Raw genomic sequence first — 16938 nt, 5'->3', positions numbered from 1 at the left:
CTGCACTCTGCAACCGAGAACCGGAGACGCGCTCACGTCGTGCTGTGTCTGTGTGGTTGCAACTAACGGACATTTCGATTTTGGCGTGGCGTGCAAGAAGACATTGTCGTTGCTTTGAAAGACTGGTGTACGGGTTGTAGGTGAGGACACCAACCAACTGCCATGTTCGTGCAGCTGTAGTTGCCGTTGGGGCATGCGTCTACTCCCGGCGTGAAGCAAACAGCCACCAAAATACAGGTAAACTATGTCTTTCTTACATCCACACGGAACGAGTATAGTGGTTGCATTTCTAGTTCTTGGAAAATATACAGTCATGTCTCGATTATCCGGACACCTTGGGAGTCGTCCCTTTTCGTCCGGATAACGAATTTCCGGATAACCGAACCAAGCAAACTTCGGAGGAAACCTGAAAATTTTGGGATATCTCTTAATAGCTCCAGAAAAGGAAACAAGTAAAAGATCGTTACTTCAGAAATTCATGCGAAGTGAGCTGCTTGAAATTAGTAGGCACGTGGTGTGACAGGATCTTGGTAACAGCCACGGCACGCGCTGCATCACCCTGCTGTTCAAAGAAGGATAATGTCACAGAAAGTTGGTCCAGCATACATGTTTTTGTCTTTTTGCAAATATCTTTGGCATAGGCCAAAAGACGATGCTTTCCTTAGAAACAAACAAACAAACGATGCTTTCGGACTGCTTGAACATCCACGTTCACATGTGGATTGCTTGCGCCCGGTCGGAACAGGGCACCTCTTCCGCTTATCGTGTGGCAGCGCACACCAAAAGGGAGTGACCTCTGGAGAAAGGGGAGTCAAACAGTATACAGAGTGCCACGGTGAGATGTGACCCATTTCCAGTAGTGCGAATACAGCACATGCCAGGGACAGAGAACGTTGACACTTCTCCGGATAAGCGAATCAGAATGACCTTTGTCCTGGAAGATCGTTCCCCGTACTTGCTGTCCGGATACGGATAACGAATCCCGGATAACCGAGGCAAAATCCAAAGGTAGGAGGTTCGTTCCCGGTGATATAGTCCGGATAACGAGTTTTCCGGATATCTGAACTCCGGAAAAAGCGAGACATGACTGTATTTGTTACAGAATGGCAGTCAGACAGGGTGTCGGAGCGAACCGGAACCGAAAACCGAAAAAAAAAACGCTATTTTGGTGCGAACCGGAACGGAATCGAAACCGTATACGCTTTTTCGCTCAGGAGGGAAACCGAAAAATATATTTAACGGTTTTCGGTCCAAGAAAAAAATTCGCCGGTTTGAACTACGGATAGGCGAATGAAACAGACGTCGTGTGCTCTGAGGTCATGTCATGGATACTATACGAGGGTTACGGTTACGGTGGAATGTATGTCGGTATATACTATGACCCTTAGGCTCCCTTTGTAATGGTTTATCGTTCGCGCACGCACACAGACTTAGAGGTACATGTGACTCTCTAGCAATGTGCCGTAGTGTTCGTTTTAATCTGATCCCCCCAAACTCTCCTCAACTAAACAGCGACCCAAGGAGGCTGCATAACGGCTTCTTTATCGGTAATGTCGCGCAGCGCGTCCCTTGTTTGAGAGCAGCTAAGTTGAATACATTTACGTATTCGCGAGGGCAAGCCCGTGCGAAGTGGTACTCTTTTGTGGACAGGACACGAAGAAAATAAAACGGAGCCGTCGAGCGCGTTTGTGAGTGAAGGTGTTCCCCGATTTGCATCGTACTCGTGCGGTGGTGCTTGCTGGCTAGACAGTAGCAACAGGCATTCGGATGGGACGCGATCGCTCCAACCCAGCAAGAAAGTACTTTACGTATGACATCACGACAAACAAGTCCGTTTGTAGCATGCGCTTCAAGAAAGGAGAAAGCCCATTTGAACAGACAGTAACCTACAGGAACCAGGAGCTACCAATTTCACAGCTGTCTATTAATATTAAATACCATATATGCGGAATAAACGGGTTTACATTTTGTAACATTGATTTTTTGTTGTGGGGATGAATATTCCCAGCAGAAGCGGAACCGGTTAAAAACCGGTATGAACCGTTATTTTTTGCTCCGGAGCAGAACCGGTACCGGATCGTTTATGATGTAACCGGAACGAAAACCGGAACGAAAAACGTTTCGGTTCGACACCCTGGTCATAGAGTATCACATATGACAGTTGCAACTTCCATTCGCTTGTCTAACACTCATGACAGAATTGTTCTCGCAGGTTTTTGCAAGCAGTATGGCGAAACCCGTGGGTATTCGGCAGAATACATAGCGAAGGTCTTAAAAACATCAGAGGAGAACATCAGGCTTTGGCTGTCGTAAACGATATATGAGCTGCGACGCAACGGATCGAAGGCAACAACCGGCACAGTACGCGAACTGCTGCTCGACTTGCCAGACGCTGTAACAGAGGAGAGCTGAATAAACAGCTAAGTCGCCGAACACATATATCAAGCCTACAAGTTGTCTTTCATTTCTTTGGCACTCATGTGAACTACACACTGGCATGAATACGCAGGAGCGGAAACACATCAGAGCGGGACACACCAGAACGGAACCAGACCAGAATGGAACCACACCAGAACACACCAGGACACCAGACCAGTGTCTGAATTCCGACTCTGGTGTGAAAGACAAAAACACACCAGACCCAGCCTGGTGTATTTTTCGACTGGGAGCGCTCTACGACTTGTGTATTTCGCTTCGGCTTTGACACTGATATTTAAGAAAATGACAGCATTTAGTTTAATTAATTACGGTCAACATACCAAAAAGTTATCATGACTTGCGCAAGACGGTTGCCAACAAAGTCTCGCTTGGTTTCGCCCTCATGTAGTGCACTATCCGTTACCGGAAGCTTGGTTCGAGTTGCGTGAAACCCCCTGCACATTGCTTTCCCTATGTTATCAACGCTCGTTGTATTTATTCACGGTGGATAGTTCGCGGAGATGCTTATTTGCCAACAAGATGCTACCTCTTCAGATAGCATGTGGTAAGGGTACTTTGATGGCGCCAATATACATCACCACGTCCACAGTGCATATGATATTGACAATATCCTTAGCACGTCACCCTCGCGTTTAGCTCAAACGCTGTAGCGGCAAACACGTTCCTCCACTCCATCGACCCGAGGATGGAAATCACCGTCTCCCAGCGGCTGTCGCGACAGGAGGAGTCGATCCTCCATCGCCTACGCCTTGATGTTGCCCTGACCCCGCGGCTCCTCTCTAAGATGGATAGACGGACGTCCCCGATGTGTCCCTGCTGTGCTGCAGTCGCCGACATACGCCATCTATTGTTGCACTGCAAGCGGTACGCCGGCCCCCGAGCCGTCCTCGCCACAAATCTCACTTCCCTAGGCCACAGGGAACTTTCCCTGGCGACGCTGCTGGGACCTGTCCGGCACTCCAGACAGTGGGCAGTCACCCGAGCCCTCCTGTGTTACCTGAAGGACACTAGGCTGCTCAGCAGCCTTTGAGCCTTGAGCCACCCCATCAGCCACCCCACCTTGAGAGCTTTTTAGCCACCCCCATCGTCCCCTGCCACTTTCTCTTTTCCTTTTCTGCTTCTTTTTTCTCTTTTTCTCTTTCTTTCTTTCTTTTTTTTCTTTTGGGAATAGCAAATCGGCCTTGGTCTGTCTGACCTTTCCCCCTTTCTTTATCTTTAATAAACATATCCCCCCCCCTTAGCACGTAAGATGAATAAATATTAGAGCTAGTATACCAAGCTCTGGGATACAATACACGCGTAATATTTATTTTGTTTTAGGTTCGCATTGTGCTGTTCTGTTCGCAATGCAGAGGGTACACATGGACAACATGCAGGATATGCACAAGTAGCGTTCACTGAGACACGCTGTAGAGAAAAATGTGCATCCTATCCTGTTTTCACAACAGAAAGCAAAGCGTAAAAACCACCGCAAACAAGATTTGTTACAGACTTGGCGGAAGATAAGATTATGCAACACATACATGCTATTATAACGCCATTATAACGCTTCGTTATGATAACGCAGCCCTGTAAAAGTCGCGTCCGGAAACCCATCTATGAAACCGATACTACTATGTTCCGCATTGGCCGACAACATACTTTGCATTTTTTGTTGTCCCAAAAGTGCTTAGATAAATAGACGAATTTTAAAGATCAGCGCTGCTTTCGCAGCTGCAGAGGCTCCGGCGGCGTGACGTTACACCCTAGTCGGAGTAGTGAGAGGACGGCGCTCAGAGGAGAAGGCGCCGTCGAGGCGCACGCACGTACAGCCGTGACACTCCTTTTCGCAAGGTCGCGCCCTCATTATGAGGTTTATGTTTTCCTCAGGGAGGGACGTTTTCTCGTTTTTCTAGAACTCTTGTCATGTATTCCATCGAATACCAGTCAAACTACGCCACTATTTCACGTGGGATTTTCGATACCGTGGTCAGTGGTCCACGAGAAATAAAATGACTGGACTAATTTGACTGGAACGGACGCGACCGTCGCTTTAGGGACAGAAGAACCTGTGTAGCTCCAAATAGCGCCCGATAGTGCAGTGGCCGCAGTATCACATGCGGTACGGCGACATTGACCAGTGCCCTACTTTAGAAATCCCTTGTCCAAACAAGATGGAAAACTTTGCTACGAATTTGTTCGGAATAAATGTCCTGCAAAGGATATCGGCCCATCGCAGTACATCACGGCCTTTCCTGTTTGCGGAAAGTAGAATGATATCTGACTTTGTACCTCCAGACGTTCAACAGGATCGACATGCCTATATGTAACGTTAAAGGCTAAAACACAAAACAAAGATGAAAGGAGCACATACTGCAACCTGTATACGTAAGAAAAGGGCTGGCATAATTTAGACACGGGTCCGACGTGCCTAATTGTACCCACTGAAGATGGTCTGTGCGAATTTAAAAATTACATCGATTTCAACAAAGTCTAGGGCGTCTAACCTGCGGCATAAACAGCGAGTTCTGCAAGTGGCCTGTCAAGGAATACTTTCGTCCTCTGTCGGAAAAAGAAGAAGAGAAGGAAAAAGATGAAGCAGAAGTGAATCCGGTGGATAGTGCATTAGCTACAACAACCTTCCAAAGACCCAGTCTGGGACACAGACTTTTTACCCGATGCCGTCCGCGCTGGAAGAGACTGAAAAGGCAATTGCAGGCCTGAGGCTGTCTGACGATGTTCTACGGCAGATTTCGGCGAAGCTCCTCGACCAATTTAACAAGGGACTTGGCAGGGCAACACACAATGACGCTGAAGTGAAGATGTTCGTCACGTACGTGAGGGACGTTCCCGACGGTACGGAGACAGGCAAGTACATCGCCCTGGATCTAGGGGGCACCAACTTTAGGGTACTTCTGATCACCATTCGCGGAGAAACGTTCGACGTGGTGAGTCACGTCTTCGCAGTCCCTTACACGAAAATGACTGGAAGTGGCATTGAACTCTTTGACCACATTGCCGAGTGTCTGAAATATTTCATAAAGTCGCGTAATGTGACAGGCGATACTATCCCTCTGGGGTTCACGTTCAGCTTCCCATGTCAGCAAGATGGCTTAAACTCGGCACGACTTATCGGCTGGACCAAGGGCTTCTCTTGTAGTGACGTTGTTGGCAAGGATGTGGTTCAGCTTCTTTGCGAAGCACTCGAGAGGAAACGCGTAACAAATATCAAGCCAGTGACACTCGTCAATGACACCACAGGAACCCTCATGGCATGCTCATACAAGGACAGGGAATGTAGGGTGGGTCTGATTGTAGGCACGGGAAGCAATGCATGCTATATGGAGAAACTGGAGAATGTTGAGCTTTTCGTTGGCGAAAAGACAGGACCAGCCCAAGTTATCATCAATACTGAATGGGGAGCTTTCGGTGACAAAGGATCATTGGACTTCATAACTACCCCGTACGACAAGGACATCGACAAGAACTCATTGAATCCGGGAAAGCAAACCTTCGAAAAGATGATATCAGGAATGTATATGGGAGAGTTAGTACGCCGCATTGCAGAGAAACTGGCTCGAGATGGAATTCTTTTCAAAGGGAAGTTGTCAGAAAAGATGACCACAGTGTACGCCTTCAAGACAAAATACGTTTCTATGGTAGAGAATGATCCAAAGTGTGATAAAGGTGCCCCAGAGGTTTTGGCGAAGATGGAACAGTTAGGCACACCGCAAGACTGTGAATGCCTGAAGCGAATATGCGAGGTGGTGTCGACTCGTGCATCGCATTTGGTCGCGACTGGCATAGCTACTATCTTGAACAGACTAAAGCGTCCGTCCACTGCAGTTGGAGTTGATGGTTCCGTTTATCGATTTCATCCACATTTCCACAGGCGGATGGTTGCAAAACTTGAACAGTTAGTGAACCCAGCATATAAATTCACCGTCGTGCTGACGGAGGATGGTAGTGGCTGTGGCGCAGCCATTGCAGCAGCTGTTGCGGCGCGTCACAAATAAGTGAAAGATACATTTAGAGACCTCGTGGAGTGGAGTGAGCATCTGCATGAAAAGGTAAAATTTCAGGAGACTATGAAAACATCGTAAATCATTCACTGTGAAGAAAGTTTTTGGGCAGGTGCGCCTACAGTGGTTTGTCGCGACTCCATTAAAATGCCTCAAGCCACGCTGCGTCCCATTGTAGTAAATGTGACTGTTTATCATCACTAGAGGCTTCTTGTCACGTGACTCAATGGCGAACACGTTACTCCGATAGTAATTAACATTCGATGCCTCCTGTGGTGGAACTCTATTTCAAATTCCATTCTACTCTTCTATCCTACAAATTCTATTGCGCTTGGAATTGTACACCGTGGTCCGAACCAAAGGCCCAAGTGAAAGATCATCATTCCTGCAGGAGTGTTTAGAGAACAGGAAAGAAATACTATCGTAGGAATGCATGCGAGGCTTACACACAGTCAATGTTAAATAGCGTGTGTTACTAGACCGCTGATAATGTCGCTGGGAAGCTACCGTGCCTAGCGGAACCAATGACAGCGTTCCTAATTCAGAATCTTTGTCACTTGATTGAGTGCGGTAGATACGGTACTCCGGAAGCCACGTTATCAGTGTCTGCTACTCGCTATTAACGTTTGCAGGATTAATCGAGGAACCACTGAAGCTGTATAGCATTGTCGGTAGTTGCGTGTTAGCAAGAGAACGGTGGGATCAGCTAGTGCTGCAACACGTGCATGGGCTGTTTGTGAACTAGCTCACCGATGGCTGCTTATGAAGGCTAACTGGGCGTTTGCGTCGAGAATGCGATGAGGAAATAATGATGTAAATATAATATCTATTTTTGGCCGATGAAGTAGAAATTCTTGTTGAGGAAACGGCGGACTCGGCAATTTGGATTTTCTGCTTATTGGGCCAAAAGGATATAATGTTGACAGTGCGCAAAGTGAATCGTTGTTCCAGTAGCTAAATCTGTGGCACTATGAGAGCTCTCAGAGACTAGTGGAAGCTTTAAATTTTGATTAGTGTAGAAATTGCCCTGCAACAGTTCTCAACTAACAAGAACCACACACATGAGGCGACCTGTGACAGAACAGGAATGAACCTTCAACAGAGAGGCATACATTCAAACACTCAGTAAGCCTTTAGGTTTGGGGAAGCAGGTGGCCTTACTCCAGGATGAGGAATCACTACTCACTTATAAAAAGTTCGATCGCTTAGTCACCAAAGGCAATTGCTTGATGCTGCGCGCTCGAGGTATTTGATTACAAGAAAGGTCACCCCTGTTCATGTCCAGCTAAAATAAACTTTTGTTGTTGTTAGCGTTGATAACAGCAGGACAAAGCGTATAGCCGTCAAGTGGTTGTATTCGTCATCCTATCTCAAAGCAGGGAAGGGTAACGGGACCATTTTTGTTACTGAAATATTTCTGTGTCCGTTTGTGACCCAGCCTTTCAATCTCGTTTCGGTTACTGTTTCCTGCAGTAGAACAGCTTTTATGAAGCAGCACCCTCTGGCAGCACCCCCTCTTGCCTAACGGGTGCTTTGCAGACACGCGTACATAGCACACAAGTAATTTCGGTTTGGTGAGACCCATACGCCTCTCGTGATTTAGAGATTCTGAAGAAACAGGACTTGATCCTGCTGCGTAGAGCTGTAAAAGCCACATTGAGACAGGTTGACACTCCCAGATGGCGTCACTGCGGTGATCTGGAAGATCTAGAGCACATTCCTCTTCATTGCCCTCACTACGAGCCTTCCCGAACCGCACTTTCCAGGTCTCTAAATCAGCTGAACTCTCGCTCCCTCTCTTTGTCAAAATTGCTTTGTCCATGGCCGAATCCAGCCCAACAACGCTCTGCCCTCAAAGCACTTGTGACTTTTTTGTATAATGGAGGACTTTGGACCTCACTGTGAGGCGTCTCCTTGTTGCTCACATTGCCACCAGCAATGGGGTAGAGTATCGCTCCTGGCGATGAAAGTCCCAAATCATCACCATAAAATAAAGTTGCTCCTGCGCGCATGCATGCACCGTCCTTCCGCCCTGTGAGCATGACAAGTTGTATAGGAAAACTGATGGAAAGAATGGTTTTGCATCGCCTCGACTGCATGGTAGCTCGAAAAAACAAGATGTGTTTCCCCAGGAAGTGACTGGATTTCGTCGCCACCGAAGCTCCATGGATCCAGTTCTCTCTGCAATCCAACATGTTCGTGCTCCTTGACATTCAATTCAATTTAACTTTATTGCAATGCAAGTGTAAGAGTTACATAGGGGTGGTCAAAAAACAGCATCATGCTATTTGACGAGGGCGCATAAGCAACAGCATGCAGTGTATAGTAATTGTGATCACCAATCTTAGGGGGCCATACCAGTCGGGGAGAAACTTCGGTTCATGATTTTCCCGATTCTAGATGGCGCCACGGTCGCCGTCCTTATCACGCCGTTCGCCTCCGACTCCGAAATAATCCCCATTGTGCATGGTTGACGTCCCGAGTTTAAAGGGAGAATCCGCATAAAGTCCCTTCCGAGATTTTCGAATATTCGTCACCTTTAGCCATCAACGACCATGCCTGTGAAATATCTCCTTCGAAAACTGAGTCAAACTTGATAAAAATGATTTTCTTCTATGACGCGATCGGTGACAGGGTAATGCGAGCCACGAGCGCTTTTCTGCAAGCAACACCGAGCGTGATGTAAGTCGCGAGATATCCCGCGCCGTCCGCCTTGTTTTGCTGTGTGTTTTGGCAGTTTTGACGAAGGAAATTTTCCGTAGCAATTGTGTTCGTTACGTCGCACACTGATCTTACACCCACCACGATGGCCGGTAAGACATGCTGTATAATCAGTTGTGGCAACAGGTCGGATACAACAACAGACGTAGCATATTTCCAGTTTCCGACGGCCAAACAACGTCGTTTGGAGTGGGAAATGGCGCTGCGCAAAATCAAGTGGAGGAAGACCAGCTCGAGAACGATATGTTCTCATCATTTTGAGCCAGGAATGTTCGACACGAAAAGACTGCTCATGCGGGAACTCGGAGTGGCACCTGCAGGAGGCACCGACCGCATGTGCACCTGCAACATGTTTCATATTACGCGTGCACCCGTGGCACTCACACAGGGTGTCCCAGAAAACGTGTCATTGAATTATAATAAAAAAACTACGCCACCTAGAATCATGCGGTCAACAGCATTTGTTCTTATTAGTTTTTGCCACCTCCTAATGTGAATGTCATTACTCCAAGTTTAATTATGTAAATATTTGCGAACTGAACTCGGAAATTTGCCAAGTAAAGGTCACTTTTTTACCCCACCAATATGAAGAGCGTGACGAATACACTCAAATTCATGATAATTCACAGTGATATTCACGAGCTATTCCATCGGAAAAAATTGTCGAATATCATGCTTTTCGGAGCACCGGACAATAGCGCGCGATGACGTTTTCAGCGCAATCGCTCTCAGTGCGACGAAAGGAGGTTCCGAAGCCAGCCCACAGAGTGATAGTAGAAAAAGTAACAGTTCCTAAAATTGGGAGAGGGAAAGCAAAATCCCAGCGAAAGTCGGACATGATAAGCCGTGCCTGTTTTATCTCTTTCTGCGATGTCGGGGAGGGCTGGGTTTCCAGCCTCCTTTCATCGGACTGACAAAGATTGCGCTGAAAAATTCATCGTGCGCTATTCTGTGCGACCTCCGTATAGTATGATGTTCGGCTATTTTCTCCGATGGGATAGCTCCTGAATATCCCTGTCAATTATCATTAATTTGACTAAATTAGACACGCTCTTCACATTGGCGGGGTTACAAAGTTACCTTTGCTAGGCAAATTTCCGACTTAAGCTCGCAAAAATTTACATAATTAAATTTACGTTACACGACATTCATATGAGGAGGTGGCAAAAACCCAGTAAGAACAAATGCCATTGACCGCATGACTCTAGTTGGTGTAGTTTTTTCATTATAATTCAATGACACGTTTTCTGGGACACCCTGTATAAGAATGTGCGACAACCTATTAGAAACTCATCATTAGTTACTCCGAGTTCGACAGTCTTCAGTGTATGGGTCCGAGGCCTCGGTTTCAAGCGACGCGCGCACTGGTACAGGGTCTGTCGAATACGGCGAGTCGTTGTGGTTTATGGTGGCGGTCAAGTCATTCTCCTCATTAGAATACACGTCTGAATCGGGCTGAAGTCCCGTGGAGTTCTATTCTGATGTGGAGTCGGTTTCCATGACTGCACGTTCAGCGTAACTTGCTTCCTGGCGTCTTCAATGCGATACAACACATGGGAATCACGGCAGACGAATCTCGCGACTGACGTCACGGCGTGGCGCTCCTCGATTCCGATGCCACCTCCTGCTCTCATAGTTTCGGTTTCGCTTTATCGTTTTCGCTGTTTATAAATTATACGCGCACGTTTATACGAAACGGAGGTTGTTGTCAGCATCTGGGGGGTGGTCTCTGCTGAAATCAACTTTCACTTAATTTTGGGCACAACCGTTGCGGACCCTCCCTTTAAGGCGGCCCGCACCCTCTGCGCTGTTTGTCGAGAGGTAAAGTGTCGGACTTTGACACGAAAGGTCCGCAGTTTGATTCGAGACATTCACGTCTTTTTGCTTGTCTCCTATTGCTATATGAGTACTTGTTATTTTTATTTTGTTGTTATATATTTATGCTACAATTATTGTTTCCACGAGTCACTTGCGTCTCTGCTGACTGGTTATGGAATTTTTAGTTGCTCTTCGTATTGTTTTACTAGCGCATACCAGTGATGGGCAAAGTACCTCAAAATTATACTTAAAGTAAAGTACCAAGTACCTGGCATCATTAGTACTTCAAGTACAGTACAAAGTACCCAATTCAAAGTGTACTTCAAGTAAAGTACAAAATACCAGGCAAAGTACTTCAAGTACTGATCAAGTACATTGCCAATTTAGTTTGTATCACTTTGCATTTTACTATTTAGCATCTGTGACTTGTGTTTTTTTTGCAGAAGTTTAGCGAGTATTCTTGACAAATGCTTTGGAGCCATAAAGTCTTAGGTTAAGTGCTAACCCGTGAACATAAACTTAATCAGAGGTCATAATGTGCAGTCACATGTAGGAAGGTAATCAGCAGCTGTGCTGTGATTATGCAAAATAGTATTACACCCTGACTGATCCAGGATCACCTGCCTAGTGTGGTGTTCTGGTATACTAATCTTCTGCTATAGCAGACTAGGAAATTTCAAGAAGAAAAAGGTACAAGGCAACAGAAATTACATGTTTCTGGGAATTTCTTGCTGCTTTTTGTTTAGAAAAAGAATATGATGAAAGTAAAAAAGATGAAGCACAGTATAAGCCTTCATTTTTATACAACTGTAATCTGCTGCAATGACCAATTAAAAAAAACGTAAAATGTAAAAATTAAAGCCGGTGTGTCTTGCAGAGTGTTCATCATGTAATGCAATCACACATATAATGTGATATATAATGCATAAATGCTTATTAATTGCGAATGAAGGAGACATTATAAAAAAGCATAGAACTCTGCATTGCGAGAACTGAAATGACAATGGACCAAGTCATTGTGCTGCTGGTTGCGATGTCATAATGTGTGTGTGTCTTTGTATTCCATTCGTTTTACATAATAATAGATGTGCTTCAACAAATGTGCTATTTAAAAACACAAAAATCCTTTTTGGTAAAATGCACCGCATCCCACTAAAAGCGCTGAAGTGACGGCACGAAGACGAAAACTCAGAGATAGCCCTATCTGTGTGTTTTCGTGTTCTTGTTGTCATTTTAGCGCTTTTAGTAGGGTGTATTTTTGATACTCTTTTGTGACTTTTTGCCTGGAGTCCAAGTTTGGGTACTTGAGTACTTGATGGGAAAGTACTCGGAAAAAAGTACTTGAAGTACAGTACAAAGTACACGATTTAAGATGTACTTAAAGTAAAGTACAAGTACCCAGAAATGTACTTAAAGTACTACTTGAGTACTTGGTACTTCAAGTACTGCCCATCACTGGTGCATACTTACAGTATGCACACGTACAAGTGTGATCGGATAGTACGGGTGGCAATATGGGCAGTACCCACACAGATGGTATTATAAACGAATGTTGCCAGCAGTGAGTCTGAGCACAAGTCGATTGCCAATTAAGAAATCAGGAAATGGCCAAGGAAAAGTGACTTCATATGCTATCAAAGCTCGCCCGAGAAGTCGGTATCTCGGAGACTCTCAACTGGATGTACTAGCGGCTGTAAATTAGGCTATAAACACACAGCGCTTACAATGCCAGTCAGGAAAATCTAGTGCTCGAAACAGTATTCCCTTGCCTTGGTGTCCTAGATTGCAAAGCCGTACAAAGAAGGTGAAGGGCGATAAAGGGGACAAAAGTTGAGAGACTGACCCAGACTTGTACGTATCTTGAGTACGTACTCAAAACACAGTATTTTAAATACTTTTTCCGGTATTTTGGTACTCTACTCAATACTTTTTGTGACAAGTATTTTTAATGTATTTAAAATACTTTTTTTCGGTATTTGCTACTCAGTACTCAAGATACTTTCCTTCCTCGTCAAGCCATATCCAGCACGCTTCCCGCCGTGCCGAGATTTTCAGCTCACTGGAATTTAACCCCCTTTTTCTTCGTTTTCTTTTTTTCGGGAATTCGCGAATCTGTCATTTATCCTCTTGTACAATAGGCTGGTCCCAAGCCTGGCCTTGCTTCTCAATAGCCAGCTTTGTCAGAAAACCATTCCTATTCATATTTCCAGGTGAATCACCAGGGGATTAGGTACAAGATAATCCCGGCATTTATTTCCTTGGTCATCAAAGCAATAAACACGTGCCTGAGGTTGAAATACCCGAACCGACATACAGGAGGGATTACGAAGTTTTGGGTCAGAACATATCAACAAAGTTTACTTGGGTTCACCAAAGTTCACCAAACATTACTTGACACCAAGACGTTGCAAATGAAAGATATGCATGGCTGATGAAGTTTATTCCTTTCATTTGTAAGGCCACGTTCAGAATACGCGTTTCGCTTACTGCTAATACTAAGGTACTTTAAATAGTATCTTAAATACTTCTTAGAGTATTTAGTACTCTACTCAAATTACTTTCAGTTTTGGGTATTTTGTACTCTATTTGAAATACTTTTTCCGTAGAGTATTTAGTATCTTATTTTAAATACTTTTGCGCAGTATTTTGTACAAGTCTGGACTGACCAAGGTTAGGTCAGGAGAGCCTTTTACGTATTTCACACGTTGGGGAGTACGGTGCGGTGAGCAGGTGGCAGGTTCACTGTGACGATTATTCCGGAGTGACGGCAGTTCCTCGTACGAGATGCCCTGTGACGAGTTGGACACCTTGACGAGTTCTCCTAAACCCGAGTTAGTTTAGGCTTGTTTTTGAGAGTCCTCAGTCCATCGCATCGTCCTCATCACATTATAACTGGATATTCCGAAATCGTAAGCTGTTATTTGACGAAAAGTAATTGATAAGAGTACAAACATGAGTAAGAAACATCTACCCTGTGGTGTCCGCCCATTTGGTCGAACGCCGTTTGGTCGAACGCCGTTTGATCGAAGGCGTTTGATCGAACGCCGCTTGGTCGAAAGCCGTTTGATCGAAAGCCGGTTGATCGACGCCGTTTGTTCGAAAGACGTTTGTTCGAAGGGAATTCAAAGCTGCATGCACTGTGTTGTCCGCACCACTTTTTCTGTAACTTTTGACTCGAGCATACGGAGCAATCAGTGTCCTCTGCTTTTTTATTTCTTCTTTTTTTTTTGCTTTTTGCAGTTGAAGAGGGGAGACCACTGGTTAGTTGCAGGAGTTTGTCATTTACCAATCAGTGGGACACATATTGAAGAAAGCTGCCCCAGGTTGAGAGCAGCCGATAGTCTATCCTTGTTCTGGGCACCCTTCTTATTGCTGGCGACATATTTAAAGGGAACGGTCTGAAACGGGATAGTCATATGTGCAAAGCCACTCGAAGTCTGTGGGTGCTAAGAACGAAATTTCGCCATGGTACAACGAGAGATATTAAATTAACAGCATGAAAAACCTTAGTTCGACCTTAGAGTATGCATCTGCAGCCTCGAATCACTACACATGCACGATATCCGAAGAAATAGAGAAAGTACAAAGATCTGCTGCCTTATAATCTTGTCTAAGTTTCGAAGGACTTCTTCGGTTACATGTCTGTTGCAAGAACTGAATTTAGGTTCACTTGCACATAGGCGAAAAGTAAATAAACTGAAACTGCTCTTTCTCCTATACAGTGGTCAGTTGATTACAAACAATAATCCACTGTTAAAATTTGTTCACATTCGACGGGAATAAACATCAAAAATTTCACTTACTTATTTTTTAATTCATTTGCCAAAATGTTTAATACTTGACATCTATTATTATTTCACAAAGGGTTGGGGGATTAACAAGTACAGCATGTTTAGTCACCATGTGTCAGAGCGGAAAAACCTATTCGGTTGTCCAACGAGTTAACGGTGAACAACACTGGCCCTTGTACTGCTTTTTGGACACTAAAAAGTGGGTTAGCATGAGGAATGTGTTTACGGGGAAGCAGATTACACAAAGTTAAATGTTCCTTAGGATAACTCCATTTAGAACTGCAGCTTTTTTTCCTTGTCTTTTTTTGTCATTTTCGACACTCCAAGTGAACCAATTAAAAAAATCGATCAAACGACCGCTGCCGTTTCGATCAATCGGCGTTCGATCAAATGGCTTTCGACCAAATGTCCTGCGTTCGATCAAACGGCTTTCGACCAAACGGCGTTCGATCAAATGTCCCGGAACCCTACCCTGTTCCTTTTTGTGTTCACCTCATAGGTGAACTCGTCAAGGAGGCCAACTCGTCACAGGCCATCTCGTCGGAATAATCGTCAAAGTGAACACTCGTGTCGCGGCGTAGATTTTGACTGTAGAACTACAAATTTACTTTTCTTTATTCCTATGAATGATTCAGTACACAGTGTTGTCAGCTATGATCAAAACATGACGCTATAACTGAAATAAATATAACTAGATGCCACGACACGGTTTAAAGAGAACAAACAACAAATGCGGTTTTATTGAGCTTGCGCGGGGCTATACAACATGGGACTCAAAACCGGATAGTTCTTGCAATATTCTGAAGAGTGCAAAGAGGAGATCCGCTGGAGTGCTCCTCTAGAACCCTGGAAATGCGCTCATTAACATTTTTATATTTCGCAGCTTTGGGAAAACGTATGGATTTTGGTGCGCTTGTCTGTGCTTTCGAATGGTACGTTTCAGTGTGCTTGGCGAAGGCATCCGGGAAGCCATATGCTCACTGACGGTTGCGGCGGCATCAAGTAGGATCCGATGAGGTGAGTCCGAAATGCCCGTGCACCGAAACGTCCGTGCACCGAAACGTCCGTGCACCGAAACGTCCGTGCACCAAAATGTCCGTGCACCGAAACGTCCGTGCACCGAAATGTCCGTGCACCGAAATGTCCGTGCACCGAAACGTCCGTGCACCGAAATGTCCGTGCACCGAAATGTCCGCACCGAAATGTCCTGCACCGAAATGTCCTAGACCCAAAATAAAGTGATCGACGTCCCCGCTGAAAAATAAACTACTGTAAATAAATGTTATCTGGCTATTTGTGCGCGGAAACTGCCAAAGCCCACTTAGACTAACCTGAACATGAAAATGCAAACACCGAACGTTTACTAACCTAATAATCAACTAACTAACGTGCTGTTCCCTCCCGTCCGCCTCGCTAAGCCTAAGCCTACAAAAATGTGGATTTCGTTCGCTAAAATGACTTGGACAGACATCGAAATTTGTTGAGTTTGTGTGGTAAATAGTGATGTCGGACTTTTAAGACGTCATATCATCGTACGAAGCAATCGAGCATTGTCGTTGGTTTTCCTTGTTTCGCGGACGTGAATTTGGGTTCCGGAAAAGACAGTTGCTCATTGCGTGGTGTGGAAATAATTGTGCAGCGGTCGCTTGATCGACTTTTCTTATTGGTTCTCGTGGAGCGTTGTTGAAAAAAAATAGAAAATAATAAAGTTAAGAATAAAAATGAATCGATCAATAAAAGAAAGAAAGAGAAGAACAAAGAAAGCTGCAGTTCTAAATGCCGTTATTCTAAGGAACATTTATCTGTGTGTAATCAGCTTGCTCACTGTTTCAACATTGCGTTGAAACAGCGTTGAAACAACAGCTACGTTGCTAGACCCTACACATCATAGTGAAGTGACAAAGGCACTTGTTCAGTTCCTGCGAGTCTGTGGCCTTCTGGGTGAACCGTGATCAATTTTGTGTTTATTTTCCTTTTGTGTTTGTTACGTTTTTGTTTTCTTATTTTGATTTGTTTCTTCCTTTCTTTTTTATCTTTTTTTTGCCGGGAATAGCAAGCCGCCGTAGCGCAGGCTAAGTGTGTCCAGAAGTCCAGAAGTGTGGATCGTAAAAGAACGTGGGACCGTCAGTGGAGGTGCGGACGGTTACTCATTGGACAATTCAACGCTA

General features: G+C 45.0%; 1 protein-coding gene across 1 annotated transcript; it reads left to right on the top strand.

Annotated features, from left to right (window-relative positions):
- The first annotated feature begins 5010 nt into the window (after positions 1 to 5010).
- Positions 5011 to 6601, top strand: LOC135383935 (hexokinase type 2-like). The gene has a single exon (XM_064613220.1). It carries the CDS (start codon positions 5097 to 5099, stop codon positions 6432 to 6434), a length of 1338 nt encoding a protein of 445 aa, XP_064469290.1. The 5' UTR covers positions 5011 to 5096; the 3' UTR covers positions 6435 to 6601.
- Positions 6602 to 16938: the final 10337 nt, after the last annotated feature.

This window comes from Ornithodoros turicata, chromosome 2 (assembly GCF_037126465.1).
Source record: "Ornithodoros turicata isolate Travis chromosome 2, ASM3712646v1, whole genome shotgun sequence".
Lineage (NCBI taxonomy): Eukaryota > Metazoa > Arthropoda > Arachnida > Ixodida > Argasidae > Ornithodoros > Ornithodoros turicata.
Note: the sequence above shows the minus strand (reverse complement) of the source record. Positions and strands in the feature narration are given on the sequence as shown.

Excerpts from the sequence above, each read along its gene's own strand:
- LOC135383935 (XM_064613220.1), top strand. The coding sequence starts at position 5,097 with ATGCCGTCCGCGCTGGAAGAGACTGAAAAGGCAATTGCAGGCCTGAGG.